The sequence below is a fragment of the Lutra lutra genome, chromosome 7, assembly GCF_902655055.1.
Source record: "Lutra lutra chromosome 7, mLutLut1.2, whole genome shotgun sequence".
NCBI lineage: Eukaryota > Metazoa > Chordata > Mammalia > Carnivora > Mustelidae > Lutra > Lutra lutra.
The window spans coordinates 50,369,769-50,384,534 of record NC_062284.1 but is presented as its reverse complement, the minus strand read 5'-3'; the positions used below and the strand labels follow the sequence as shown (position 1 = coordinate 50,384,534).

General features: G+C 55.4%; 2 protein-coding genes across 11 annotated transcripts; one reads left to right on the top strand and one right to left on the bottom strand.

Annotated features, from left to right (window-relative positions):
* Window positions 1-66: 66 nt before the first annotated feature.
* Window positions 67-14,416, bottom strand: ZNF219 (zinc finger protein 219). Of its 4 annotated transcripts, none has more exons than XM_047736264.1 (5): window positions 14,260-14,416; window positions 3,500-3,591; window positions 1,825-3,232; window positions 1,384-1,515; window positions 67-1,148 (listed from the first exon to the last, which is right to left on the bottom strand). In XM_047736264.1, the coding sequence occupies exons 2-5, from the start codon at window positions 3,503-3,505 to the stop codon at window positions 547-549; spliced, it is 2,148 nt and encodes a 715-aa protein (XP_047592220.1). In that variant the 5' UTR covers window positions 3,506-3,591; window positions 14,260-14,416; the 3' UTR covers window positions 67-546. The 4 variants fall into 4 exon arrangements, with proteins under 4 accessions (XP_047592220.1, XP_047592218.1, XP_047592219.1 ...); XM_047736262.1 differs by lacking the exon at window positions 14,260-14,416 and adding an exon at window positions 8,273-8,649; XM_047736263.1 differs by lacking the exon at window positions 14,260-14,416 and adding an exon at window positions 7,866-8,214.
* On the top strand, window positions 10,781-13,467 carry TMEM253 (transmembrane protein 253). 7 transcript variants are annotated; one of them, XM_047736269.1, is made up of 7 exons: window positions 10,781-10,921; window positions 11,046-11,184; window positions 11,530-11,640; window positions 11,732-11,788; window positions 12,096-12,206; window positions 12,335-12,481; window positions 12,846-13,467. In XM_047736269.1, the coding sequence occupies exons 2-7, from the start codon at window positions 11,077-11,079 to the stop codon at window positions 12,924-12,926; spliced, it is 615 nt and encodes a 204-aa protein (XP_047592225.1). In that variant the 5' UTR covers window positions 10,781-10,921; window positions 11,046-11,076; the 3' UTR covers window positions 12,927-13,467. The 7 variants fall into 7 exon arrangements, with proteins under 7 accessions (XP_047592225.1, XP_047592228.1, XP_047592227.1 ...); XM_047736267.1 differs by having other exon boundaries at window positions 10,825-10,921; window positions 11,018-11,184; window positions 12,338-12,481; XM_047736268.1 differs by having other exon boundaries at window positions 10,827-10,921; window positions 11,018-11,184; window positions 12,102-12,206.
* Window positions 14,417-14,766: the final 350 nt, after the last annotated feature.

The following is a 14,766-nucleotide window of genomic DNA, read 5'->3' as shown; positions in this document are numbered from 1 at the left end:
CTCTGGGTGAACACTAAGTGCCCGAAGAAGTATTTCCAGACAAAACGGCCCAAGTAGGACAGGACATAGGCAGACAGACACAGCGCCCTGTGCCTCAAGACACCTGTTTATTGGGGACACAACTCTGCGACAGGGATGACAGGAATCGTACCAAAAATAGCGACGTCTACAGGGCCCCTGAAGGGGCTAGAAGGGTACAGTGCCCCCCACCCCCACCCATTGTACAAAAATAAACTCTCACGCCTATGGACCAGCAAAGACTGGCAGAGCGGCTCCTCAACAGGGACACAACCCTCTGCCAGCCCTGGGACCCCGTTCTTTGATCCTCACCCCTGCCACTTCTAAGGCACTGTGACTCTCCCCTGGGCTGGGTGGGTAGCGCCCGCCCACCCTCCTACGCCCTCCACCCCCTCCACCTCTGGTCCGCCTGGGGCTGGGATATGGGTCCCACGCTGCCCCCTGCTGGCTGCTCTACCCAACTACCTCTAGCGCTCCCCCGCTCCCGCGGGGTGAGCTCACTAAGCTAACCGCCCCTAAGAGGGCTCCCTACCGTTCTTGTCCCCCTAGCCCCGCCTCTCCCGCTCTCTGCAGCCCGGGGCCTTCCTCCCCTTCCTGAGGAGGACTGGGAGGGGTCTCTCCGGATTGTGCAGGGGCGTAGGGCGGGGACGCGTCGGCCTGGGGCGGCCTGCGGCCCCGAGCCCTGCGGCTGTGGTGCACTTGCAGGTGCAAGGCCATGAGCTCAGGGGCTCCGGTGGCGAAGGGGCAGAAGAGGCATCGGTGGAGGGCACCCCCCGGCCCAGCCTCGCCTCCCGGCCCCGCCCGCAGGGACAGGTCCAGGGGTTCGGCCTCACCGCCTCGCCCGTTGCGCAGGGTCCTCCCGGGACTGGCGGGCTTCCGACGGGACCCTGGCGCCGCGCTCGAAGGAGGCCGGGGGTTCGCAGCGCCCTCCACCCAGGTAGCAGGCTGCGGAGCCGCCTTGGCTCCCGACTGCTGTGCGGCACTCCGCTGGGAAGGGGGCGGCGGCTCTGGGGGTGGTCCGGGGCCCGCCCCACTCCTCTGCTCTCGGTGGTGGCGCTGCAGGTGATACTTCAGCGAGCCGGATTGGGTGCCCGCGTAGTCGCAGTGCGGACATTTGTAGGGGCGCTCGCCTGGAGAAAGGGGTGCGACAGGGTCACAGAAGCACGATCACGGCCGGCCCCACCCGCATTTCGCTCTCTGTACAAGCCCCTCTGGACCAGAAAGACACACCCCCACCCTCTCTCATTTAACAGAGCAGCATTCCCCCAACCACCTCAACTGGCCAAACTGCAGGCTGCCTTTCAGGCAGCGCTCTCTGTTCCCGCCCCTCAGTTCCCTCCCCACCACAGAGGCTGTCCCCCTCACCTGTGTGCACTCGAAGGTGCACTTTAAGGTGATGCGCTGAGCGGAAAGATTTTCCACAGAAGGGGCAATCCTTTCCTGTGGCTCCGCGGCCCCCTTCAGGCCGGGTCCCTCCAACCAACAGCCCGTTCTCTTCTGCAACACACACGTTAACGGAAGTCAGAAAGGCCCTTTGCCCTATCCCTATCAAAGCCACGCACCCCACACCCACCCCTTAGGATTGCTTCCCCTAAGACCCCAGAAGGAAACAGTCTATTTGAGGGAAGCTGAAGGGTTGGATTTGTTGTGAGTTGTGCTATGCCCCTCGAAAAGTGGCCTCCAGGAGTGAAAACAATCGAGAGTAAGAGACAGGTCCCTTTTAAAGAGAAGGGGAAGGAGGGCGGTGGTAGCGTCAGAATGGGCCCCGGATGTGGAAATCTTGGAGGGAAAAGACCCCTTACATACCCTGTGTGGCGGTGGACCTTGCTTGGGTCCCCGCAGCAGACGCAGAGTGCCCTGGCCCCTCGCCTGGGCGCGGGTGCAGTGAAGCCAGAGGGCCCAACGCCCTGCTGCGGGCCCAGGTCTCCTCCTCTGCCTCCACCACCTCCTCTTCCTCCTCTGGCTCTTCTGCGCGATGCCGGCGAGCCCGGGCTGGGAGAGCAGAGGGCAGTGGGCGGAAGCTTCCGAAGCCGCGGCCAGCCCCAGGCTCGGCACCCTCACCATTAGGCCGGGCCTCGCCAGCTCGCAGGCTCAGGTACCCCAGGAGGCTCGGAGGCTCACGGCGCTCGGCGGGAGTGGGAGCCGGGGCCAAGAGGAGCGCGGGGCCCAGCGGCTCATAGGTCAGCAGGCCCAGGTCAGGAGGCTGGGGGGCCCGGGCAGCCCCGGAACCAGCCCCCGGGGCGCGCAGTGGCCCCAGCTTGCTGGCATGCACCTTCATGTGGTTCTTAAGGAACCAGGGCTCCTTGAAGCAGCGGCCACACACGGGACACGCATGATCGAAGGAGGCCTTGTGCTTGCGCATGTGGCCCTTCAGAAACCAGGACTGCGTAAAGCTCTGGCCACACACTTGACAGCGGAACTCCGGGGGCGCGGGGGGCTCCTCTGGAGCGGCGGGAGCGGGGGCAGGCGCTGCCTCTCGTTCAGGCTCCGGATCAGACTCTGGGACTGATCTGGGTTCAGGTTGGGGCGGAGGCTGAGGCTGGGGTGCAGCCGAGCTGGCCGCCAGGGGGCGCTCAGGAGCTCCGTGGGCCGTCAGGCTGTGATGCAGCAGCTCCTCCTCCTGGCTGGAGCCAAAACTGCACAGGCCGCACTTCCAGGGCCTGTGCAGGATGTGCAGGTGGCGTTCGCGCTCCGCCGCGGTGCGAAACTTGCCTTTGCAGAAGGGGCAACGGAAGGCGGACGACGAAGGAGCCTGGGACCGCGCCAGGCCCTCAGTGGCAGGGGTGGACTGCATGCCCCCAGAACTTCGGGCTCTCCCCAGCCGGGCCTCGCGCAGTAGCGCGCGCTCCTCCAGCTCCAGCAATAGGCGTGCGGCGGGGCTACGCGGACGCTCCGGCTGGTGCGTGCGCAGATGCGAGCGCAGCAGGGCCCGCTGCGCGGCGCGGTGGCCGCAGTGCGGGCACTGGAAGGCCTGGGCGCCTGGGTGCGCCCGCAGGTGCAAAGCCAGGATAGAGTTGAAGCGGAAGCGCTTCCCGCATACAGGGCAAGGGAAGCGTCTTTCCCCTGCGCGACTCTCGGACCAGCCCACTGCTCCCATCCCTGGAGACCCGGCGCTCACGCCTGGCCCGTTGGAGTAGCGCTGCAGATCCAGTTCGCCGTCGAAGGCGGGCGGCGAGGGCGCTAAATGGCCGCCCGGAGCGCGGGGACGTGAGCCCTGTGGAGAAAGACCTGAGTAGAGCAAGGGGTGGAGAAGGGACAGCTGTGGGAAAAGCAAGGGCGTGGAAGGCCAGAAGAACTCGAGGGAAGGTGGGTTGGGGCCTGAATCAGGAATACCGAGTGCCCTTCCCACTCACCCTAAGGGAAGTGGGATATGAATGGGAATTGAGCTGTTGGGGCCATAGTCGTAACTTCTGAGAGGTAGGGCAGGGAAGGAGTATAATCGGAAGTACTTGCAGGTTCAGGCAGGAGCTTCTTCACTCACCTCCATGGACCCCCTTCACATTCTTTGGTTCTGGGGAGTGCAGGGAAGAGGAGGAGGAAGAGCTGCTAGTGAAGGCAACAGGTGCTGAAGAGCTAAAGCAAGAGAGACAGGTTTGGAGGGAAAGATGAGCCCTGGTTTTCAGCAGTGGAAAGAGGCACCCACAACCCCATACTCTTAGGAGCCCGTACTCTTGCAACCTATCCATTACCCTTCCTTGCACCCTGAGACAGGAAGGGGCTGCTGTCTTCAAAATTTTTACTCCTTGATTTGCCCAGCCCACAGGCTCCCTAACAACCAGGATGTCTTCCCCCAAAGTATTAACTTTAAACTCCTAGTCCCAAACCACCGCTACCATCGTTACCATCACCACCATCACCACCACCATCACCACCCCCTGGTGGTAGAAACCATCACAGTATACCCCTCTCCCATTTAAGTCAGGCTATGCAGCTTGATGAGCAAACGGGGTGGGCCTGCCATGCCCCCCAGTTATCTAAGGGAGGACCAGTTGCTCTCAGAACCCTAACTGACCGATCAGCCAAACATCCTTCCACACTCCACAGTCCTTCCTTCTGCCCTTATCCTGTCTTTCTGTCTTTTCCCCCTCGTACTCCCTCCCTCCGCCTGGATTCCTGATCCATTCATTTCCATTCATTACAGAGACTCATTCATGCATGGGAGAGAAACACCTCCCAGCAGCGGAGAGTCTGGAGACAGACAGAGGGGGAGGGGCATGAAGGGGGAGAGAGCCAGAGGGAGAGGGAATGAAGAGAGAGTTGGGGGAGGAGTGGAAGTTAAGGGGCGCTGCTGGCCTGGGGAAGGGGTTAAAAACTACAAATACCAGATAGGATTCATTCCCGTGTTTCAAACCTTAGAGCCTGCAGTTTGATGGGGCATCTCAGCCCCTTTGTCCAGGGCTGTTCCGAGGCAGGCTTTCCTTCTCTCTGCAGGGGAGAGGCTCCCTCACACAAGAGGAGGATTACACTGGCTCTGAGCTCAAGAGGCTGGAGTGAGGGACGGGGGGCGGGGCTGGGCCATCTGCACAGATAGGGGCTCAGCACATGCTCTGAGCAGGAAAGGGTTAAAATTCTCCAGGCTGAAATTCCCTGGGCCTGGGATGTGCAGAGCTCCAGTTCTGAGGAAGGAGAAGAGCACTGAGAAGAAGCTGGGGTGGTGGTGGGGGGGTGCTCTCCTGATTCTAAGCTGCAGAGGTTAGTTAGCATTAGGACTTAGAAGCAACCCCAGAATTAACATTCATGGAAACAGGCCTGGGGAAGATGAGCAGAAGTCAGCCAGCCTACCTTCCTGCTTACATATAAAATTGTCTCCAGTTGAGGCTGGATGAATGTGGGCCTAACCTATTTTTTTGCCTGAGATAGAAAGAATATTTGAGATATAAAGAACTTCCATACAATAGGTATTGTGAAACTGAAATGGGCTACTGAGAAAGAAAAGGACTCAAGCATTACTTTGCTTAAGGTTCTTTAACAGAAGAGAACCGGACCAGGAGTCAGCCCTGCTCATCAGCAAAAAGAAAAGGCTCTGGAGGTCCAAGCCTTCTTTAATTTTTGACATTTAATGAATGTGAATGTGATAAGATTCCATAAAGGGGCAGGTACCTGTTACATGTGAAATCTGGGTTAAGGGAATTTTATTAACAGGAGGTTGACTGACAAAGTGTCCTCATCCAAGGGTCATTAAACAACCTCCACCACCACATTTAACATTTGTATTTCTGTAGCTCCAAATTAGGGCATCCACCATCATCTTCTGGATCCTCCAAACAAACCCCTTTCCTGGGACCAAGAGCCCAGCTAGGCTCCATGTGTACTGTCACAAAAGGTGAATTAAAGAGTAGGACTGAGGAGTGCAAGGCTATTGTGGGCCCAGTCTATTAATAGCCCTGAAACCTTCAGTAAATCACTTAACCTCCCAGTTTACTCATCTGTAAAATAAGGAAGTTGGACTAATTTATATTAATGGTCCCATCCAGCTCAAAAATTTGTGGTTCTGAGTCACAGGACTCTTCTGGACCCCAGAGAGATGTTAAAAACAAATGGTCATCCCTTCAGTACCATGGAGAGTGCAGTGGGCTACCAGAGGAGCCACTTTGGCCACCTCGGTACCATAGAAAGAGTTGGAAGTACTAGATGGGCCACATTTGCCATTTTAGCACCACAGATAAAGCACTGAAAAAAGCCAGAGGATTTTTTTTTTAATTCCTATCTCGGAACTATGGGGGGGTGGGGAACACTGGTACCAGAGGAATTATTTTGGCCTTTTAGATGTCACTGAAAATAGATAAGTGTAATAGAAAATAGATGTAACTAGAAGAATTTTAATTAGCTATAAGGAGTGTCCTGACAGTTACAGTTTGTACATCCTGGAATGAGTTACTGAGGCATCGTATTTGGGTCCATCACATTCTGTTGCTCTCCTGGGGATTCCCGGAACATCCTGGTGTACAGCCAATCTGGTATATTCAGAGGAAGCAGATGGTGGGGGAGGAGGGGGGGAGGCTGGGAATACTGCATGGTCATAGCTGACTAACCTATGGGCACATATTCTGATTCTGAGAAGATTCTAGGGCCCCTAAAATTGCCTGTAGCACAGCAAGCAAAATACCTCATGGGAGGCTGACCTCATATATGAAGCAAGTAGAGTAGGAACAGGACAAAGCTTCCTCCACCAAAACAAAACAAAAACAGAAGACCTACTTTACACATAGCATTTTCCAGGATGGAAAAAAGTGATATACAAGAAGGCCTAAATTGAAGCTGAATTCCCAAACAGGGAAAGTTTCCCTAGAGGGTAGCCTCAAATCAACAAAACCCACCTGGACACCTTCTTAGGCCCAGTCAAGACCTCCTGAGTCATCTCCACACCAAAGGAGGCCCCAGGCACCTGATCCCACGAGTGTTTTGTTTTGTTTTGTTTTGTTTTGTTTGTTCTCAACAGAAAAGAGCACTAACAGGGTCCAAGAGCTATGAACCAGCTTGGAACCCACAGCATGCATGTATTGCCTATGGGCAATTATCACAGAGTTTTCTATAGTTAGGCCCTAAACACCATCCACGAGATTTGGTCAGACAGGAGTACTGACCTACTTTCCACCCTCACTGGGAATCAGGGGTTATCTGGCCCTTATTTGGGTTCTATAGGGATACAGAGCCAGGGATAGGGATCGGAAATCGTTCCAAAGCAACAGGCCAATTATTTTTGTGTGCTAGGAAAGCTGGTGGGGAAGGGCATGTGGATCATCAACCTTATTGCTTTAGGGAGGGCTGGAAGGGTTGGTGAGAAGACTCAGAAACAAGGACAGGTACACAGAAGCATTTGCTGCCTGAAGGACCTCAAACCCGTGGTTCAAAAGTTTTTAGGGTCAAAGTGTAAGGGGCAAGGATTCAGGACTTCGGAGGTATAGTTGTGATGAAGCCTCTGTCACTGGTCTTTTCTAATATTTGATGCTCTTCCCCCTGTAGAGAATCCCACACCTCTGAAGTCTGCTACCAATTATGATTAACGCCACACAAGATGAGGTAAGAAAGAAAAGGGGCTTCTTAGGTGGTCTAGAATCAAGACCACTTTTATTGCAAGTACATGCCAGTAGCTCACTTTCATGGTCTCCTATCCATGGCCCTCTGAACCTCACTGCTCAGGGAGTTCCTCTAAACTGACCCCACATCACAACACGCCCATCTTTTACACTGAGTTCTTGGTAAAGCCTCCTTCCTCCATCCTCACTGTCCTGATTTGGGGGCATGGCACCTCAATCATTGACTCCAAATGTGCAGCAGGAGACAAGAGGAAGGTACACCTGCCACCCCACCATGGCGAATCTTATTTCCCAGGCATGTCCCAACTTGACCCCTCTTCTGAAAGTTCTAGAGGACCTTGATTTGGGGGAGGGGGCATGGCGCCAGCCCTAAGTCCCCTTAACTGGAGCTGACCCTAGAAAGGTCAGAGTCTTAGCACCCATATGAGTCTCAGTCCTCAGATTAGGGGGTGGGGGTAGGCAGGAGAGCCTCTGGGAAAATCTCCCTCCCAGAAGTAGGTTGGCAAGTAGGGCAGGACCTGTGATCCTGCAGAAGAGATTCTTCCAGCAGCACCCCAGTCCCCTCCCGGGGAAGATAAGCTAGAAGGATGATGGGGGGCAGGGTTGGGAGATTGGGAGGCCAAGGCTCAGCTACCCCGGCCGGGAGAACAAAAGCTGAGTTGCAGCCGCCTCCGCCGCTGCTGCCGCCGGCCGAGCTCTTTGTGACACTTTGTTTGGGACGCAGAGAGGGAAGCACCCCCCATCCTCTCCCCTCCCCCATCCCCGCTCCGGGAGAGTTTAGGTCCCTTCCCCCTCTTCCATCAGCCCTACCTGAGCCGGGGGGCGCTCATCCACTCTGGCTCCCGGCTCGGCCGCCTTGCACCCCCAGGCCCCTCGCGCCCAGCCTTCGGGCCCCTACAAAGACGTCCGCACCCCCCCCGGCTGGCCTTTCCCCTTTGGTGTACGCTTTCCCGGCTCCCCCACCTGGCCCCCCCCTCCCTCGAGGCCCCCCAGCTCTCCCGGCTTCCGAGGCCGCCGCCCCCACCCCGCCCCCCCAGAAGCTCTGGGCGAAGTTTGCTTGGGGCCGAGCCGGCGCCCCTCCCCCGCCCCCGCCCCCTGCACCTGCTCCTAGCCGGGCGCGCGGAGCGGGCCCCCCCCTCCGGGTGGGGGGGAGGGGGCCGGGGGCGGGGGCCGGGTGGCGGAGGGGGGGGCCGGGAGTGGGGGGAGCGGCTACTCACGAGCCCCGGGCGGGCGGCGGCGGAGCGGGCGGCGGCGGCGGCGGCGGGCGGCGGGCCGGCGGCGCGGGCGTCAGCGTTACGTGGGGCCGGGGGAGATGCGCCGGGCCCCGGCCCCCCCGCCCCCGGCCCGGCCCCCGCCCCCTCCCCGGTCCCCCGCCCCCGGCCCTGGCCCGCATTGTGTGCGGCGGGAGGCGGCCCGGCCATTAGCATGCGGGGGGCGGCGCGGCGGGGCTGGGAGCCGCGCGGGAGCGGGAGCGGGGCTCTGGCTCCGGGGACAGGGAGCTGGGGACCCCGGGAGCCGCGAGAGGCGGCCGCCAGGGGCGGGGTACGGGCAGTTTGGAGACGGGGGGCGCTGTCGGAGGGAGGGAGGGAGGGAGCGGGGGTGGGACGCACAGACGGTTCCTACAGGAGACTGGAAGAGATTTTGAAAGGTCATCTCGTCCTTCCCCCAGCCTCCAAGCCGGACTGCCCCTCCCACCCTAAACCCGGACATACCAGGGAAGGAGTTGGCTCTGCCGCTCTTTCTGCCCCAACATGCACAGACTCGGGAAGTTCTTCCTGGGGTTTTATCTCAAAGCCTCTCCCTTACAATTTCTGTCTCTCTTTTTGGGGAGGAGGAGGAGGGGCGATTATAGAGATAGTTAATGTCTGCCGTATAAGAAACATTATTAAAGTTACTCTTCGGTCCTTTCTGTTCTTGATAAACAAATCCCACTCCTTCCTCTCGAATTCTCTTTCCCATTCCTTAAGTCACTTTAATGGCTCTTCAATACAACAAATATTTACTGATTGCTTACCGAGTACCAGGCACTATGCTTAGCACTGTGGGGGATGAGCAGATGAGGGGCTTGTAGATCCTTCCCATGAGCAGCTTGTAATCTAGACAGGGGCTACAAGTTTGTAAGTAGTATACTCAGGTTTAATCAATATTGACGGAATGCCTGCTCACATATTTAATAGTATAGAATCCTTACAATAACACTCTGAAATATAGTCAGTCTGCATTTACAGGTAAGGAAAATGAAGCTAAAGAGTCTCTTTCCACTGTCCTACCAGCTCAGGGATCCTCAAAGCAAGCCTAACATTTCACATTCTGTCAGGCCACTGCTTACCAAATAAAATTAATGCACATGGGGACTGAGGCAGGAATAGACCCACAATTTTTCCGGATCCCTTTAAATGTGATTTGCACTCCCCAGGAAAGAAGAGTAGACACAGTGATCAGATGAGTGTTGGCCCAGCAGTGAGCAGAATATAAGTGTCTTTCAAAGGACCACTAGACCCCTGCCTGTCAGTACTAACTCCCAGGAGTCTTCTGGCTCAGTCTTCTTCTACCATCAGTAATAAATATGATAAGAGTTACTAACAATTATTGAGCAAATAGGTGTTAGGTACTGGGCTGAGCTAGTTCTTTGCATTTTCTCTTTTAATACTCAAGGTAACTCCTTGAGTATTGTATTGAGATCAGTATTATTAACTTCCCTTTATAGATAAGGAAACAGAGATTAAGTAACTTGCCCAAGGTCATTCCAGTAGATCTGGGATTTGAACATAAGTCTGGTTTTCTCCAGATCTCAGGCTCTGCACCTTTCCTATTTTTGATTCATAAGGTATATATTCGGGCCCAGCTGGTTCTGCTCCTTACTGTAGAAACAAATGTCCCAGCTTAGCTTTTAAGTAAGCCGTTAGTATATGGGCCTCATGCACATCAGTGTGACTGTATCCCACCAGCGATGGCTATTAAGTGCCCACCATGAGCCAACAACCACTCACAGTCATATTATTAACTCCCTTTTTATCACTCAGTTTGGGCAAACTGAGGTTTAAATAGGTAGAATATTCAAGGTCACACAGCTGAGAAAGTGACAGAGCTGAGATCCTAGTCCAGGTTAGCCTGACTGCAAGGCAACCTGTATCTCTCAAAAATGTTCTTTGGTATGGTAGTGTCCTTCCCAAGACTGGCCATTTGGGGACTATTTTCTATACATATCTAGCAGCAAATTAACACTGTAACACTAAAAAAATCCCTGCTATAAGGAGGGATCCCCATCTACTTTAGTGTCCAATCCAGAGTAAATCCTTTAAGAAAGGAAGAAGAGAGGAGAAACTGTCCAGAAAGTGAGACAGGAAACCAGGGGAATTAAACCTTGCCTGGTCTTGAGACAACACTGCAAGGGGTAATGACAGGGGACCAATTCAGACAGTAATATGGGATATCCCTATATTACAGGTAATTTGAGGAGGAAGCAAAAAAAGGAGAAAGATTAGATGGAAATGGGGGGAAACTTGGACCCAGAGTGGTAGTGTCCACTGGGATGAGGTGAGCAATCAGAAGAGGACCCTGGATGGGCAGAGAGGGCAGCAATGGGAAATGGGAACAGCAATGAACAAAAGGCAGCAATGGGAAAGAGGGACAGAGTAAGGTAGGGTGGGGCATCTTGTAGAATGAACTGAGGCTGGTCTGCCCATAGCCACTCCCTGGATCCTTAGGCACTCTGGGGACCTTTGCCCCATCACTCCCGGCCCTGACAGCCCATCTCGGCCAAGACAAGTTTGTCGTCCTCATCGTCTGCTCTGAGCTACTGGACCCTGCCAGGAGCTCCAGGCCCAGCTGGGTCCCATCCTTTTGGAGTAGCACCTTCAGACTAGGTAGGTCTGAGGCCCTGAGCCTCAACTCCCCGGATTTTGGAAGCAGATAAAGGGACAGCTGAAAGAGATGTTGCTCCATGTCCTATCTCCTGATAGGTGCCATAATGCATTTCTCCCAGCCTAGAAAGCACCGAACTCCAGTGGTCAGCGGAGCCATGGAGGAAAGAGCTGCTCAGCGGGAGCAGGAAAGACCCAGTCTTCGTCTGGAAAAGCTACAGCACTGGGCAAAGCACAGGCAGAGCGGGCACCTCTTGGTGCTGGCGGTGAGGCCAGGCTGTCCCACCCAAAGCTTCAGCATGTCCAATTGTAACCCAGTTCATTTCTATTGAATTAGGGAGCACCCACCCCGTGCCTGAAACTGCTAGCCTCTGAGTGGGAGGAGGGTGGAAAAAGCATAGGATAATGAAGCAAGACCCTTAATCCCCAATTAGCTTCCATTATGTGGGGAAAACACATAGGTAAGTAACCAGACTTGGACATGAAGCAGAAAAAGTTAAATAATACCCCATTCCTTCATTTGACCTTGGTTGACTACTTCCCACCAATGGGCATTCCTCCCAATTGCTGATCTCTAGATCCCTTTCAACTACCCTGTGTCTGGCCTCCAGGTGAGCCAGCTATGGCTGGCAGTGGCTGTGGTGCCCTTTGCTATCTCCGTTGCCTGCCTGAACTCTGCCTGTCACATGGCCACAGCACTGCCACTTGGGCCTGGAGCATTGGTAAGACACACCACAAGGAAGGGTGGAAGGAAGGTCCTGGAGGTCCTTCTTAATGGGCCAGAGTACAACACTTGCCTTTCTCACCATTCAGGGTCTCCTCACTGCGATTGTCACTCTTGAGCTGCGCAGAGCACCCCGCCTCTGGAAGGTGAGAGGGGAAGAGAATGCAGCACTGTTCTCCCACACACACCCCAACACACACACACACACACACACACACACACACACACACACTCAGCCCAGGAAATGACTAAATGTTAACCAATCCTGTCAGCTCCCTGCCCCTGACTGGCCTAAAAAACTGAGGAGGGAAAGCAAGAAATTAGAAGGCTCATGGTCCTGCTTGGAGGTGGAAGAATAGGAGCTGAGTTTTGTTTTGGGACTTGGCTGCAGGTGGGGCTTGGAGCATCAATCAGTCCCCTAGGCTGGGCAGGGCTGAGCTGGTTCATTGGCAGGTTCAGGCCATGATGATACTCAACATCTTCAGTCTGATCTTGGGCTTCATCGTGGTGGTGGTCGACGTGATGAAGACAGCCTTGGGGGCTGCCTCAGCTGCCCCCTCCCAGGTATGGGTGAATAAAGGAGAAGGTAGGAGAATTAAGAGATGAAGAGGTTTCCCTCTTCCTTTCCTTTCGGGGCAGGGGTAAACAGGTGCTGGGTTCCCTGTAGCATCCTCATTCCTGTCTACCTGCAGCAGGCTGGCTTGCTGGCGGTGGAGCTAGGCACTGAGGCCTTCACCCTAGGGGGAGTGCTGGTCTCGGCATACTCACTATTCCTGCTGAGCCAGAGGAAGCCAGGATGCTGCAGGAACCGGAGCCTGCTCTACCAAGAGCTGCAGGAGGTATTCAGGGCAGGGAGGAAAGTATGAAGCAGTTCACTAGCAGCTGATTTTTTTACTGGCTATACTGGTCAGTGGCACTTAAGAGAAAACAGGGTTGGTGGGGGCTGAGGGGGAGAAGGGGTCGTAGCCAGAAACTGATTGGTTTTCTGGTTTTAGATATTTATTCCCCAGTGTTGAGTAAGAGGGAACTGGGTACCTAAATGACTGAGATTAGAAATGTGGGAGAGCATTAGGAAGCTGCCCAAATATTGGAAGAACTATGGGAACAAGAGTAAATGGAAGAAAAGGAGTAAGTTGTTTCTATGTGGGATTCCTCCTTTCTCACCCTTACAGTTTGCTCCCCTCACAACTGTCTGGCTTTTAGGGTCTGTCTGAGTTGGAGGAAGTTGCTGCTTTGGAAAATGGTACCACCGTGGCCAGCACAGCAAATGCAACAAATGAGTGAGCTACAAGGGCAGGCAAGCAAGTCCTGCTCCACTAACCTGGCAAAGGGCGTTGTCCAGGCCCTCCTGCCCCCCACCCCACAAAACTCAGAAGCTAGATGGAGTCCTCTGAGACCTACATGAAGTCCGGTGGAGTGCCTTCAGTTTTCATCCAGACTAGGCCCCTTGCTCTTTCCTTCCCCATAAGAGGAAGCTATACCTAAACCGGAGCCTTCCCTCACCTCACTGCCCTGAAAAGCTGCCCTCCTGCGGGACACCCTTAAACCAATTTTCAGCTGTACCCACTTCCTTCCATCTTTCCCCTCCATACCCATCGCCTCCCCATACAGCTTCACATCTGCCTCGTCTCACTACTTTCTCTTCTTTCCACCTCTCACAATCCCATCCAACTCCAAGCCCGGGGTCCCGCACAAGCCCATTCTCAGAAATCAGTCACGGGTGCTTTAGTTTTCTCCCTTCGAGCCTGTTCCTTTCTACTCTAGCGAAGACTACAAGTCCCGGGATGCCCCGCTGCCCCCGTGGCCTGATGGGAAATAAAGAGCCTTCCCTCCGGGATGGGGGCGGTGTGCATCTGCTGAGTGACGCTAGGCGCTGGAAGTCGGGGCCTAGCCGAGAGTTTCCTCGGACGCGACCACTGGCCCCGCGTGCGGGGAGGCGCCAGGCGGGTTATCCTGCGCTGGGGCGCCGCCGCCTCACCCACGGCAACTGATCGCTGACTCTGGGTCCACAGGCCTCCCTCTGGCAGCTTCGGGGACCGGCAGGGGCTGGGGCTGGCCCTCGGCAGAGCTGGGTTTCCCAAATGGTGTCGCTGCGCCCCCTCCCACAGAGCCCAAATCCAAAGTCCTGAGACTTGGAGCGCGCGCGAGAAAGGGGTTGGAGATGATGAGTCAGAAGCTCGGGGCCCTTCTCGTCCCCCTCCCTCGGGGCCCAGGTGCCGGACGAGGACAGGCTCGCTGGGCAGACGGGTGGCTGGGGCAGGAAGAGGAAGGGACGCGGCGACCCGAGCTAACACTTTCCCGCCTCTTGCGAGCACACCGGTGTTACGAGACCGCGTTGCCGCCACCCTTTCTCTCCCAAGGCGGGAGCGGGACTGCGCAGGCTCAGCCTCTCGGCTGCCCCGCGGACCTTTGATCCCGGCTGCGGTCTGGTTCTGAAACTCTGTTTGGGCTCAACCCCCACTGTTTCTGACCTTTGCACGTGTGCAAAGATGACAAGCTCGAGTGGACTTTAGAAAAGCCCAGGGAAACTGGGAGACCCAGTAGCACCAGCCGGGCAGCTTACTAGCCGCTAGAGAAACTAGAAATGGACCACAGCTGGAGTACTAAGAGAACTCACCCCAAATTCACACAGGGCCCAGGATGGGTGTGCGCCTCACACTCATTTTTGTTCCCACTTGAGAAGGCTTCTTTCCCTAGAGAATGCTGCTTCTCCGGACTTAGCCAAGCCCAGGCATCAGTAAGGAAAGAGCGCGGCCTGGCTGCCTTGCCCTGACATTGCAGTGGTGCCAGCGGCAGAGCTCCTGTTTGTGACACCTTGGGAGTGGTAATAGTCGCCCTATGACAAGGTTGTATGAGTACTAGTGGGTGGAGACAGTTCTGGAATTAGGCTCTTGAATGGAGAAAACAAGATCTGGGCCTCCCCCTTCTCCTCCCAGTCTAACTGCCCGAATAATGCAGAGCTTATGTGTGCAAGACTCAGAAAATAATTTTCTTCAAAGTGGGAAGTTGGTGGTGGATGAGGAAACGGGGGTAAAAATAAATAAATAAATAAACAGTTCACTCCGTCTTCTAGATAGGATCAACAGCTTATAGTGATATGATCAGAAATCTAGGAATTGTATTC

Bases quoted from the DNA above. Each gene is read 5' to 3' on its own strand.
- TMEM253 (XM_047736266.1), top strand. From the start codon at position 11,026: ATGCATTTCTCCCAGCCTAGAAAGCACCGAACTCCAGTGGTCAGCGGA. The intron at 11,789-12,095 runs GTGAGAGGGGAA...GTTCATTGGCAG, and splicing joins GAGCACCCCGCCTCTGGAAG to GTTCAGGCCATGATGATACT. The intron at 12,207-12,334 runs GTATGGGTGAAT...GTCTACCTGCAG, and splicing joins CCTCAGCTGCCCCCTCCCAG to CAGGCTGGCTTGCTGGCGGT.
- ZNF219 (XM_047736264.1), bottom strand. The intron at 1,516-1,824 runs GTATGTAAGGGG...TGTGTGTTGCAG, and splicing joins AAGGTCCACCGCCACACAGG to AAGAGAACGGGCTGTTGGTT. The intron at 1,149-1,383 runs GTGAGGGGGACA...CCCTTTCTCCAG, and splicing joins GCACCTTCGAGTGCACACAG to GCGAGCGCCCCTACAAATGT.